We start from the raw sequence: 12,518 nt of genomic DNA, 5'->3' as shown, positions 1-12,518 counted from the left end.
CACACTCACACACATACTACGCACACACTAACTACAACCCCATCAAATCACGGTGGGGGCGAGGTGGATGGTCGGGGGTGCTACGACTTGGTAGTTTTGGGCGTTCTCTTTTCATCTTCGTTTCGAGTTCGGCACGGCATTGGGAGCGAGAAATTCCCCCTTTTTCTTCTTATCATTCGCCCAGGTTTATATTTACGTTTACTTTGATTGAGCGGATGGGACCGAATGAGAACTTTTGCATTCTCTTGAAGGGGTTTTGCTCTGGTTGCGGATTCTGTCTTGTTTGGAGTGGTGCTCGCAGTGGCCAGGTGGACGGAATGATGAATGGCCGAGCTCCTTTCCGTTGTGTCAAAATTTTGACGAATAATCCCTTCTGCTACTCCTACTACTACTTCATCCGTCCCTTCATCACCGATGGCACATGACCATCCCTCGGGGGGGTATCATCTATGGACCAGATCAATACAATACACTAACCAAAACAACGAACACAAAACCACCCCTTCCACCTTTCTCTTCTTGAACCCTCACCATCAAAGACCCGCCGTGAAGTACACAGAAACATTTGCCCTCCCCCAAGCCCCCCTAGCTCTCCCCAACCATTTTCTTGATCCGCTCCAGCAGCACTTTCCCCTCCCGCCCGACCTTTCGCTTGCCGTCACGCCCGGGCGTCTTGGCCTTGGCCATGGCCCGGCGGTAGCGCTCCCGCTCGGCGAGGCGCTGCTGCTTCTCTTGCTCGCGGCGGGCGCGCTCGGCGGCGCGCTCGGCGGCTTGCTGCTTGGCGAGCGTGGCGGCGGCGAGCTGTTTGGTGTAGTAGTCTGGCCGCTGCTTTTTCCGGTGGAGGGGCGCCCTCTTCTCGCGGCTGTGGGCTTGTCGAGGGGAGGTGGAGGCCGGGCCGGCGTCGTCGTCTGGCTTGTTAGGTTGCGAGGCCGAGTCGAGCATGGCTTGTCGGTCTGGGTGGATTTCTGCTACTGCTGCTGCTGGGGTAGGTGCTGGGGTTGGTTGGGGTTGGCTGGCGTCTTCTTGTTGTTGTTGCTCTGTTCCTTCGGTTTGGGTGGGGCCGGGTAGTGCTACCGCGGAGGCCTGTTTTTGGTGTTTGGCTTTGAGTTTGGCATATTGCTTTTTTACTTTGGCTTTGGTGATCAGGTCCTTTTTGATCTTGGTTACTGCAGACAGATGGTCAATTCGTTGGATCCGACGGCGGGCGCGACGACATGGAGTAGCTACCTTTGCGCCGCCAGGGACCGTCGGGAAGGTTCTCGGGTCCCACGCGGAAGCCGTGCTTGGCCTTCTTCGCCTTCCTAGCGTCATCGGACGCGGGCGATCTGTCTGAGCCAGGGACAGCGTCTTCCTCTCGCGCGCGCTTGGTCGTCATGTTTTCTTGTGGATTGTTGTCGTGGCGATGCTGTTTCTCCCGTCGTTGTCGTCTGCGTCCCGGCCGGAATTATTTTCTTGGCCAGTGGGTTTGCGATAAGGCCGCTCAAACCGTTATCGGTGCTGGGCGGTGAGTGACAACTGGTGGGGTACCTCAGCTTGGCACTAAAATAATCCCGGGCTGCACAGAGGTTCTGAGTTGGCTTGGTTTGCGTTGGCTTGAGTTGGCTAGGCCCGCTAACACACGTGGGCTTCAAGCGGTCAAGTGGACAGACAGCACGGCAGGGGCACAAGCAGCCACAGCGAACACAGCACAGCGAGCACAGCACAGCACAGCACAGCACAGCACAGCGAAGCGAAATCAGCGAAATCAGCGAAATCAGCGAAATCAGCGAAATCAGCGAACGCCATCTGCGGCCGGGATTCGAGCGTCTCAGTTCACTCACACGACAGCGCCGCACGGCGAGAGTTCCAGGTCCGATGACACCCACCAACCCACCCCTGGCAGGCCCGGGCAGGGCATTTTGGGCAGACAGGGTAAGCCAAGTCGAGATCGGAGTGGCGATGACGCACATTGCTTCTTCTGGCTCTGGCGGACGAGGGGTTAATTGGTGCAGGCTCCTCAAACCGAGTACGGAGTATTGTACCTAATAATGCCGCGCGACGAGACTTGTCATGCCCCGAGAGGATCAAATTTGACGTTACTTTCGATTATTTCGATTCGCTCTCGCCGGGCTCCGGGAAATGCGCCAAACTGATGCATTGTCTGGTTCCCGATCACTGTCATACAAACCAGTGGCACTCCACTAATGTACAGTGCGGAATGTCGCCTCGCGTCTCAACTAATAATTCCCGGCCCCCGGCCACCTCGATGCTCAAGCAAACATTGGATTCTTCCACCTGGAATTTCGCTCCGGACAAATCCCTTGCGCAACGTCTGAAAGGGGAAATACATCGTCAGCCAGTGCCTGGCCTCCTTCCGAGGCCTACTTACCTAATCATCCCGACACGGCGTTATTACCAAGGTCCTCTGCTGGTTTTTGACTGGGATCTGGCCTCTCATTCATCCAACAATTGTCGGCTCATGATGTGATTGTGCCCACTGCCCTTCCGGACAGACAGCCACCTTCGACAAGCCATCGTGGGGCATTTTGGGCATGTCGATGCCGTAGATCTTGCGTCTTTTATCAAGCGCTTCCGCAGTTTCGTCTCCCGCGAGCGGGACCGCCAGCGGACCACCAGCCCGACCGGAAAGGAACAAAGGCCCTGAAGGGGGCGAGCGCTGGGGCACCCACACCCCGCCATGGACATCTTGAATGACATAAGGTGACCGAATCTTCGTACTTGACTCATCCGGCCTTGCGCGCTCTCTCTCTCTCTCCCCATCCATCGACGCCAAACGATACGATCAAGCACACAACTGCGGCACTCAACCCATCCTCCAAAGCCGGTCTGGTTTGGCTGCTGCGGCCCTGTTGGGAGCCAGCAGACCACGAGATGCCCATGTTCCGTGAAGACTATCTGGGGCAGCAAAGGGCTGCGCCAGAGCATTCCGGTCCGATCCCAATGCAGTCTTCGGAAGGCATGGAGCGATGGCTCACACGGCGGCTGTCGGAGGAAAGCATACGGACCGAACTGTGTGAAGGACCCGTCCCCGACACTCCTCCCAAGCCAAGCACACCCGAACAGCCCTCGGTTTCCCATGCGGTGTCTGATCGTGCTGAGCTCATCGAGCGCCTCAAGAGAGGCGAGAGCCCCACCTGGGTTCCCAACCGTCATGTATGCCATCATCACTCTAGTTGTTCGTAATGCTCGTCTGGCTGACCTAGCGCAGCTGGAATCACTGTTGCACGAGGACAAGCAATCTTCGCCGCCACGGACACCCTTACAGCCTGGCCCAACTTCGCCGGGTTTGCTCCCACCACCCTTGATAACTCCTGAAAAGCAGGTTGTGAGGCAGGTCGAGCTAATCGCCGATCCGCCTTTCCAGGAGGGCCTCAACATTGAGCGGCCACGGTCAGCCCTCCATAGCGGCAACTTTACACCAGAGGAACAGTCCCCAGGAACCCAGACGGCCCACGATGTTGTCCGCGCAGATGGCGAAAGTCACGTTTGCTCGGCCAGCGGTGTATGGATCGCTACCTCGCCGCAGAGAGATTTCATACCTTTCAACTTGGAACATGGCGCAGCCAATTACAGGAGAGAGGCCTTTAGATCCCCCGGCCCTTCTTCGCTGAGTTCTTCCCTCTCGTCGAGCTTCGTCTACAAGCCGCCGACAAGCCCGTTGGTGCAGTCAGAGAGTAACGACGACATCGACTTGACGTTGCCTCTGAATAGCTTCAATATCGGCGCGAATAGTCCGCGGAACCCTCGGCGGCACACGGTCAACTTTTCCCAGTCTCCCGGTGTCAATACTGTCAGCGATAGGCAAATTCCTTTGCGCCGAGAGGGCACGCATCCTTACCAAGCACACCAACCCCGGCGATCCCTAAACTCAACGCCCATGTTCTCATTCGCAGGATCGACGCCCCAGACACCCGCAATCTTCCGGCCCAGGAGGCCGTCATTCAGTTCGGACGCGTCTCCTCTGCAGCATGCGTCCATGGTAGGTTCATACGAAGAGAGCATCCTTCGAGGCCGCATGTCTACAACACCCTCCAAGCCGCTGGACTTTATGGCACAAATTGGGGTCTTGGGGTTGGGGAAGTGCAAGGCGAGCCTACGTTGCCCGGTCCACGTGACGTTGCCTTTCTCGGCTGTTTTCTACAGCTATGCCAGCACATCGTACGGGAGAAGCAAGATCGAAGAAGGACCGAGTCCTTATGTAGGCCAAATCGACCTGGAGAATGGGCTGCCAAACCCCGACGATGGGCAGCGAGCCAAGAGGAAGTTGCAATCCCGATACCAAGATCGCAAGAATGCAGCGAACGAAGAACCCTCGGCCCATGACGGCCCGGCGGACATGTTTGAAGACGATGGGGTTGCCAAATCCACCAGGCCAAAGCGCCGTTCCAGATCACCAAAGGCACCGCCCGGCGGCCGCTACCGCATCCCCGAAAAGGGCCAGCTCCAGGTTATCATCAAGAACCAAAATAAAACGGCCGTCAAGCTCTTCCTCGTGCCGTACGACCTCGCAGGCATGGAGCCCGGCACCAAAACCTTCATCCGCCAACGCAGCTACTCAGCGGGGCCCATCATCGAAGCAGACACAGCCAGTGGCAACAACAGCCTGGGTGCCGCAGACCGGCCTACCCTGCGCTACCTCATCCACCTGCACATCTGCTGCCCTTCCAAAGGCCGTTACTACCTGTATAAGTCCATCCGAGTGGTTTTTGCCAATCGGGTGCCCGATGGGAAAGAGCGGCTCCGCAACGAGGTGACACACCCAGATCCGCGCTTCACCCCGTACAAACCCACACGCGTGATGCACCCGGCCCTGACAGGGATGACCGCCAACCATCACAACACCACAACAACAACAACAACAACAACCAGCAGCAGCAGCACGGTGCTAGCAGTAGAGCAAGCCGCCCTTCGTAGAAGCAGCGCCGCCGTGGCCCCAGTGTTCTCATTGGCGCATGCTCAGCTTCCCCCTTCCCTTCTCCCTCCCCCTCATCATCATCATCATCATCACCATAACTACCACCACCACCAAAAACAACAACACCAACTGTTCAACAACAGCAATCCGTTCATCATACACAACGACAACAATAGTACCAATAACCCCGGGATGCCATCTGACCAAGCCAGCACAGCCACGGTTACGGCTGCAGCCCCAACAACGCCAATGCCAGGTCTCGAAATGACGGGTTCGGCCACACCCACCACGGCCACCACCACGGCCACCGCCGCGGCCGCGCATGCCACTCTAGGAAGTTACGACAAGCTCAGCAAAGGGGACATAGGCTACGGCGGCAACGCATTCGCGCTGCCGCCTGCGAGCGGCTCGCGCGCCACAGCTGAGGGTCTCTTGTCCAAGCGCCTGCGTTCGTTGGGTGTACAGCAGCAGCAGCAGCATCCCGGGGCTACCTCTAATACTGTCGACAAAAGATGATTCCTGGTGTCGAGGATGTGGCCGTACTTATCAAGGATCCTGTCCTTGGATGATTGGATGGATGGGTGGAACGGTGGTTTGAGTGAGTATTGAGGCTAGGGAATACAGATAACTGGGCCTTTGAACCCTGGAATCGCAAACTCCGTCCTTTTGGTAATTTCTAAGGCGTCAAGGACACACTGAAAACACTCTCAGATACCAGAATAGGATATTCACAACACGTCTTGTTACAAATTCCATGACACAAAACAGCACCCAGATTTTGGTGAACTGTAATAAATCATCTCTACGCTACTACAAACAGGCCAGAGTGCAATGTGGCAAAAGATTTGGTGCCAGTGACTCTCTTTCTGAGATTGGCTTCTCTTTTTTTTTTTTTTTTGCACCGCCATCACCCTCCTGTTCTGCCTCAGTTCCTCCTACTCCGCGATCTACCGCCCCCAGCGACTCGACTTATCATGATGCCGAGGGCATGCTAAAAACAGACTTATACGCCAACCAGCAGGCGCCATTTAGAGCTTGTCGTAGTACTAGACATTTCGTTAGCAGCTCGTCCCTTCTGTTAGAACACAACACGCCACTTACATTGTCGACGCCCGGAACCTCGACCTTGAGACCCTTGCGCTTGCGCATGTCCTGAACAATCTGCGCAGCCTTGCTGACACCATCCAGGGGCAGGCCCATGGAAGCGGGCAGTGCCTCCCAGTGATCGAATACGGACTGAGGGAAAGCCTGACCGCCGGTGTTGGCACGGAGATCGCCGTTGAAGCCGAAGGACTCTGCGACCGGGAGGTAAGCCTTGATGGTGAACAGAGGCGTACCGGGGCGCTGCTCTTCGCCAAAGACCTGGCCTCTCCGGCGGGTAAGAGTGCTGTAAACACCACCCATCGCCGACTCGGGCACCTGGATTTCGACCAAGAACATGGGCTCGAGGAGAGTAGGCTTAGACAGAAGCGTAGCAGCATATAGCACACGACGAGCGGTAGGAATGATCTGGCCGCCGCCACGATGAATGGCATCGGCGTGCAGCGTAACATCAAGGATGTTGAAGCGAATGCTACGCATCGGCTCCTCGCCAAGGGGACCCTCACGTGTAGCCCACTGGAAGCCGGACACGATCGAATCCTTGATTTCATGGAGGTACTGGACAGCCTTGGTTTGGTCGACGAGCAGGTTGGCGCCAGTAGTGTCAGGACCAAAAGCCCAGATCTTGCGGGCATCGGTGACGTCCCAGCCGAAGTCGTCAGCGAGGGTACGAGCGCGAGCCTTGAAATCGTCGCGGGGCCCGATCTTGCCGGCCTCAATCTCCTTGCAGAGCTCCTCGTCCAGAGGCTCGGCAACCATGTAGAGACGGTTGTGCTTGTTGGGCGACTTGGAGAGCGCAGTCATGCTGGACTTATCGGTGACAGTCTCGCGGTATTGGACGACGGGGTCTGAGACGATGAGGGGAACACCGGCATGGTCCTCCTCGAGATCCTTCAGGCAAATCTCAAGGTGGAGCTCACCGGCACCAGCAACGATGTGCTCACCAGAATCCGAAGTCAGAGTCAGGACGCAAGGATCGGACTTGGACAGACGCTTGAGACCTTCGACGAGCTTGGGAAGATCCTGAGCGTTCTTGACCTGGACGGACCGCCGCACGACGGGGGAGACGGAGAACTTCATGACCTTGAGGTTGTGGGCGGTGTCGCTGGTGGTCAGGGTACCAGACTTGAGCAGGAACTGGTCAATGCCGACCAGGCCGACAATGTTACCGGCGGGCATATCTTCGATGGGCTCAACCTTGCCGCCCATCATGAGGACGGTACGCTGAATGGCCTTGATGAACAGGTCCTCCTTCTTGCCAGGTGTGTAGTTGGGGCCCTGAATGCGGACCTTGAGACCGGAGCGGACGGTGCCGGAGAAGACACGACCGAAAGCATAGAAGCGGCCCTTATCAGAAGTCGGCACCATCTTGGAGACGTAGAGCATGAGGGGACCCTTGGGATTGCAGTCCCGGATGCTGATAGCAGCCTCGTCATCAGGGGGGCCCTCGTAGAGAGTCTCAGCACGGTACTTTTGAGCGGTGACGGGCGACGGGAGGTGCAGGATCATCATCTCCAGCAGGCAGTCAGCGGCGGGCAGGAAAGTGCGCATGACGGCCTTCAGGAGCTGCTTGCCCTCCTTGTCGCGGTCCTCGCTCGGGAGCTTGAGGTTGAGCTTGTCAAGGAGAGTGGCAACCTCGTCCTGCTTGAAGTTCATGACAGCCGAGAAGATCTTGAAGATGGGGTCCAAGATAAACTGGCAGAAAGCTCGCTCAAGCTGCTTGCCCTCGTGGGTGGCGGTCTTGGTCCACTTCTTGGTGGCGGGGTTAAAGTAGCTGTCGCCCTACATTGCAGTCAGCGAGGGCAAGTGTGTCAACAATTTCGTCACGAAACACTCACCCAGAGACGCTCCATCATCTTGTTACGATCAACACCAAACTTCTTGGCATACCGAGTCGCGAACTGGCGGATGGTGAACGCCCAGCCGTGGAGACCGGAGCCGAAGGCAACAGTGCCCTTGTCGGGGAAAACCTGGACATCACCGAGCGACTTGTCGAGGTAGGTCGAGATGATGACATTGACGGACTCGATGGTACGGGAGAAGGACTGGTAGAGGTCCTCCTTGGAGACCTGCAGTTCGAGGAGCGCACGGTCGACCTTGTTGATGATGACGACCGGCTTGATGCGCTCACCGAGAGCCTGCCGAAGCACAGTCTCGGTCTGGACGCACACACCTTCGACGGTGTCGACGACGACGAGAGCGCCGTCGGTGACACGGAGGGCAGCAGTGACTTCGGAAGAGAAGTCAACGTGACCGGGTGAGTCGATCAGGTTGATGAGGAAGTCCTTGCCTGCTCCGCCGTCAGCTTCCTGCTGCCCGAATGGGAGCAGACGAGCTACCTACCATCTGTCTGTTGACCAGCAATGTCCTTGATATCCTCTTCATCGGCCAGGGAGCCGTAAAGCGAGATGGCCGTGGACTTGATGGTGATACCACGTTCTTGTTCGTCTTGTCGTGTATCTGTCGCACGAGCTTCTCCCGCCTTGCCCGAGGAGATAATGCCGGCCTTGGCCAGAAGGGAGTCGGTAAGAGTGGACTTGCCGTGATCGACGTGCGCAATGACGGACATGTTGCGCACGTTCGTGGGCTTGTCTGCGAAATAGTAAGCATTTCATCATCGTGGCGGGGCCCATCAGCGCAGACTTACCCATCAAGGCCCGAATCTCCTCAATCGTGAAGCTGTTAGGGAGCCATTGTCAATACCATTACCAGCCATCGGAGGTCTGAGTGTCTTATCTCCGGGCGGGGTAGGGAAGAGTGTCCGACTCGGGGCGGTGCAGTGATGGGTCGGGACGACGCGCGCGAGGGACAGGGCGACTGCGAGAGTGTCATGGAGGACTTACTTGACCATCTTGGCGGTGTTGACGGCGACCTGCTAAAATGGCGTTGCTGGTTTGCGTGGGTGAAGATTGGTGAAGAATCTCAGAAGCAGAGAATTTTTCTTTTTTTTCTTTCCCAAGGGTAGGTTAGTAAGGTTTGGGCGAACCCGAGAGGCGGCGTAACAGGTTCCCGCAGTCCTACTCGGTGGATCAGCTATCAGCCCCAGACCGACAGCTAGAAACAAGAGGAGGCTGGTGAGAAAAAAGGCGGCAAAGACAGTGGAATGCAAAAAGCCAGCTGCTCTGTCGCCTTTATTGCGGTTGCGAGGGAGAGGAGAGAAAAAGTGAATGGGGCAGGTCGGGAGGAGGGAGGAAGGAGGGGTAATGCTTGGTGGGGTTGGCTGATATCGATTTCGAGCCCCTCCATTGGCCTCCCCCTGCAACTTGTGCGTCGGCTGATGCAAGAGACAAGGGCGAGGGTCAAGCCCTGTTTTGCCCCTCCTCAATCAACCCCGCGACGAGCGAACTTTTCGAGGGTAATAAATTGACTCGAACGGCATGCTCACCTTGAATGAACTCGCCGCAAATCAATGCCTATGCAGGTGCATTCCTCGAATGGAGCGCAATGGATCAGACAAGGAAGGCCTTGGAAATGCAGCAGAAGTTCTCAAAACGCAAGAGCCGGGTGCTGCAGCTCTTCAGACTAGCTGGAGCTCCGGCGCCCCGCTTTGATGATATGTTTGACGTATGGGATCGGGAGTTTGCCCCCCTCTCTCACAGAGTACGATTATAAGATAGGTTCAGTGAGCAGTTCGGCGTGACATGATGCCGTAAGCCAGCAGTGCCAGTGCACCAGAGCATCAAGATTTCCAAGTTCGAACCCTGCCGCAACGCCGCCTCGCAGGCCGTTGTAACCGGCGGATATGTAAAATGGGGCAGGCGTCTGGTATGGTACAACAAGGGGGGGTTCCGATGCAATGGATTGAAAAAGCGCCGTCATCGTGCCTTTACCATTCTCATAGCGCAAGCAGAACCTAGTACGAGTCTCCGAAGGGACATGGTCAACAGTTCGTTTTTGTCAATATGACTCAACCTGAATTGTCCCGGCGAGATGAGTCAATCATGGGACAAACACCTCAAGGGGCTGCCTGTATTTCCTAGGCCCTAAATGCGCGCCTCTGTATTAGTACCATGCCGTTGACATCCGGATATATCTACCACAACTCCAATGCAATGCTTGATCCGTACGCTTATAAAGCAGAGCCTCGTTGAACTTGAGGCGGGTATCTAAAGACATTCCCAACAACCTCGGGGGCTAGAAATGCGGCCTGTTCCCATAGATCGCTGGCAATCATCTCCCCCATACATTCCGGAATTCGTCCTCTCCATCGAGGCCGTACTGCGGACTTGTACTGTGGCCTGGTTCGTTGTTCTCCCCGTCCGGCTGCTGGGACGATTCTCCTTCTGTGTTTTCATCGTCTCTCGGTTGTGGACTGTGTCTTTGTTCCGCCGTGTCATTCTGCGGCTTGTGCAGGCCGCTCTCAGTGTCCACCTTGAAGTCATCCTCAGTGATTTGTGGATGTGTCCCGACAGTGGGGCCGTAGGCAATCTCCAGCGGGTCCTTGCCTGTAGCGTGGTTTGGGCTGGAGTCTTCGGCATCTGCACGTGCTCTTTTTTTCCCTTTCCTGTCTCCAACTCCCGCTTGGGGGCCTTCCGGCGCCTGCTTCTTCCGTCTCTCAAGAGGCGCATCTGGATTGAGGGAGGGAGCGGAGCTTGACGACGAGCGTTGGTAGAAGCTGCCGGTGGGTGTGTGCTGATAAAGGCTGGGATGCGGCGACATATACCGCACACTAGCTGGTTCGGTTGCTGTGATGACGGGGTACTAGAGGCGCACGTTTAATTCATGGATCTCAGGTCAAGGGGTCTAATGGCCACTCACGTTCCAGTCACCGTATTCAAGTTTCCTTGCACTTTCATACAGGAGCTCCTCATCAGGGTCGAGAACGAGCTCTTCAAGGCTGTTGGTGTGCGGCGATAGAGAACCGTTCCTCCTACTTGGTCCGCCGTTGCCGCCCAGGAGGGGTGTCGTTTGGTTAATCTCGTCTGGTCTTGGAATCCAGTACTTTCCCTTTCCTCCTCGTTCATATCGCATTCCTTCCTTGATTCGAGCCAGCCGCGACCTAGAGGCTTCATGGGCCATAATCTTGTCCCCAGAGTCAAAAATGCGATACCCATACTTGTCGCCCATAAAAGTTTCCTTGGAGTCCTGGATGAGATCGCGTATCCCAAATGCATCCCGCGCAGCATACCAGACCGGCATCCTCGCCGATGCGATCCTGTTGTCGGCGAAATCGTGCCATGAGAAGGCATACCAGTGAGCAATGGCAAATGCTGGCATCTCGATGCAGATCAAAAAGTCCTGGATAGCGGCGGCGAGGTTGTCGGGCGTGTAACCCTCGACCTGATCCGGAATGGCGCCCAGCCAGACTAGAATGGAGAGGAAGAATCCTTGCCAGTATGAAGCAAAGATGATAAGCTTGATGCACAGGAACTTGGGCACCGGCCGGAAGGGCTTCAGGTCCTCATTCATGCAGACCCAGAATAGCCCTAGTGAGTATAGACTGATGGTGACGCTGACATTGTAGACGATCCCGCTCCAGAAATAGCCCGAGTTGAGCCCGATGTAGCCCTCCTGGTATGTGCCGGTGGCTTTCATTATTATTGCTGCCAGGGCGAGGACTGGCTTCAGCCAGGCATACTGCAAAATCCCGCGTTTGATCGCGAGAAACGTGTGCGGATCCGAGATATCGACGCGGGGAAGGACGTGGTTAAGCGGCCAGAGATGGTGGACGGGCTCACGGCCGTGTGTCATAATGATGAGGGCTCGTTCACCGCTGAGATAGTTGATCAACAGCTGGAAGAAGGTGTATATTGTGAAGGCCTGTATGCATGAGTGTCAGCTTGTGCCTGCATCATGCCGGAAGACGAGGCGTACCTCGTAGATGTCTCGTATAGGATTGAGAAAGTCGGCTGCTGTCCTGGAGACCATGCTGGTCCACGAGGCGATGGAATATATGGGAACCCTAGAGAACAACAAATCAGCGCTGTCAATCTCGGGTGCAGTTGGGTTTACACCCACATTAGAAGAATGCGGACGACGTATCGCTGCAGCAGCGGTTTCCGGTAGTTTTTCCTATGCATCGCGTGAGCGGGCGGAGAATGGAGTGTCTTAACTTGAAGAGTGTCCTTACGTCTGCAGCCATATCGATCTGTTGGAAGAAGCAAGTTAGCATGTGCGTAGAGTGAGAGCGTGTAGTCGGCTGGGAGAAGCAGCTTCATACACAATGGATAGCAAGGTCGCGGCGAGGGACGCGACGCCGGCGATGACGGTCGTTGCCGCCTCGAACTTCTGCCCCGTGCCTCCTGTCATTGTCCAAGACACCGGGAACGGTAGGGGTTTGGCAGGACAGGATCTGTCTGGTTCAAGCAGCCGCCATCAGACTGCCGAGGATCATGTCGTTGGAGAATGAAGCGCCAGAAAAGCATTGGATGACGACGACTCGCAGTCGAGAACTCGAAGCTCCAACGGGGCGCCGCATGACTGGCAGGGATGTGCAGTACAGTACATATCTTGGATGCCTTTTCCCAGCCCAGGCAGCTGTTGAGGCGCCTGGAAGGCCCCT

The 12,518-nt window shown here is 56.3% G+C and overlaps 4 protein-coding genes across 4 annotated transcripts; 1 reads left to right on the top strand and 3 right to left on the bottom strand.

Annotated features, from left to right (window-relative positions):
* Positions 1-585: 585 nt before the first annotated feature.
* Positions 586-1,375, bottom strand: MFIFM68171_09209 (rRNA-processing protein FYV7; the record flags this gene model as incomplete). Its single annotated transcript, XM_071064628.1, has 2 exons — positions 586-1,166; positions 1,228-1,375. 2 exons carry the CDS (start codon positions 1,373-1,375, stop codon positions 586-588), a joined length of 729 nt encoding a protein of 242 aa, XP_070920729.1.
* A 1,496-nt stretch (positions 1,376-2,871) lies between these two features.
* Positions 2,872-5,431, top strand: MFIFM68171_09208 (Atos-like conserved domain-containing protein; the record flags this gene model as incomplete). Its single annotated transcript, XM_071064627.1, has 2 exons — positions 2,872-3,153; positions 3,209-5,431. 2 exons carry the CDS (start codon positions 2,872-2,874, stop codon positions 5,429-5,431), a joined length of 2,505 nt encoding a protein of 834 aa, XP_070920728.1.
* Positions 5,432-5,943: 512 nt separating this feature from the next.
* EFT2 (translation elongation factor 2) lies at positions 5,944-8,867 on the bottom strand (the record flags this gene model as incomplete). Its single annotated transcript, XM_071064626.1, has 6 exons — positions 5,944-5,961; positions 6,017-7,798; positions 7,855-8,306; positions 8,360-8,608; positions 8,664-8,695; positions 8,860-8,867. 6 exons carry the CDS (start codon positions 8,865-8,867, stop codon positions 5,944-5,946), a joined length of 2,541 nt encoding a protein of 846 aa, XP_070920727.1.
* Positions 8,868-10,186: 1,319 nt separating this feature from the next.
* MFIFM68171_09206 (Organic solute transporter Ostalpha-domain-containing protein) lies at positions 10,187-12,265 on the bottom strand (the record flags this gene model as incomplete). The annotated part of the gene is made up of 6 exons (XM_071064625.1): positions 10,187-10,717; positions 10,775-11,776; positions 11,831-11,918; positions 11,975-12,028; positions 12,087-12,104; positions 12,177-12,265. 6 exons carry the CDS (start codon positions 12,263-12,265, stop codon positions 10,187-10,189), a joined length of 1,782 nt encoding a protein of 593 aa, XP_070920726.1.
* Between the last annotated feature and the right edge of the window lie 253 nt (positions 12,266-12,518).

This window comes from Madurella fahalii (assembly GCF_045866475.1).
Source record: "Madurella fahalii IFM 68171 DNA, scaffold_5, whole genome shotgun sequence".
NCBI classification, from domain to species: Eukaryota; Fungi; Ascomycota; class Sordariomycetes; order Sordariales; genus Madurella; species Madurella fahalii.
This window is presented reverse-complemented; position numbering and strand designations above follow the sequence as displayed.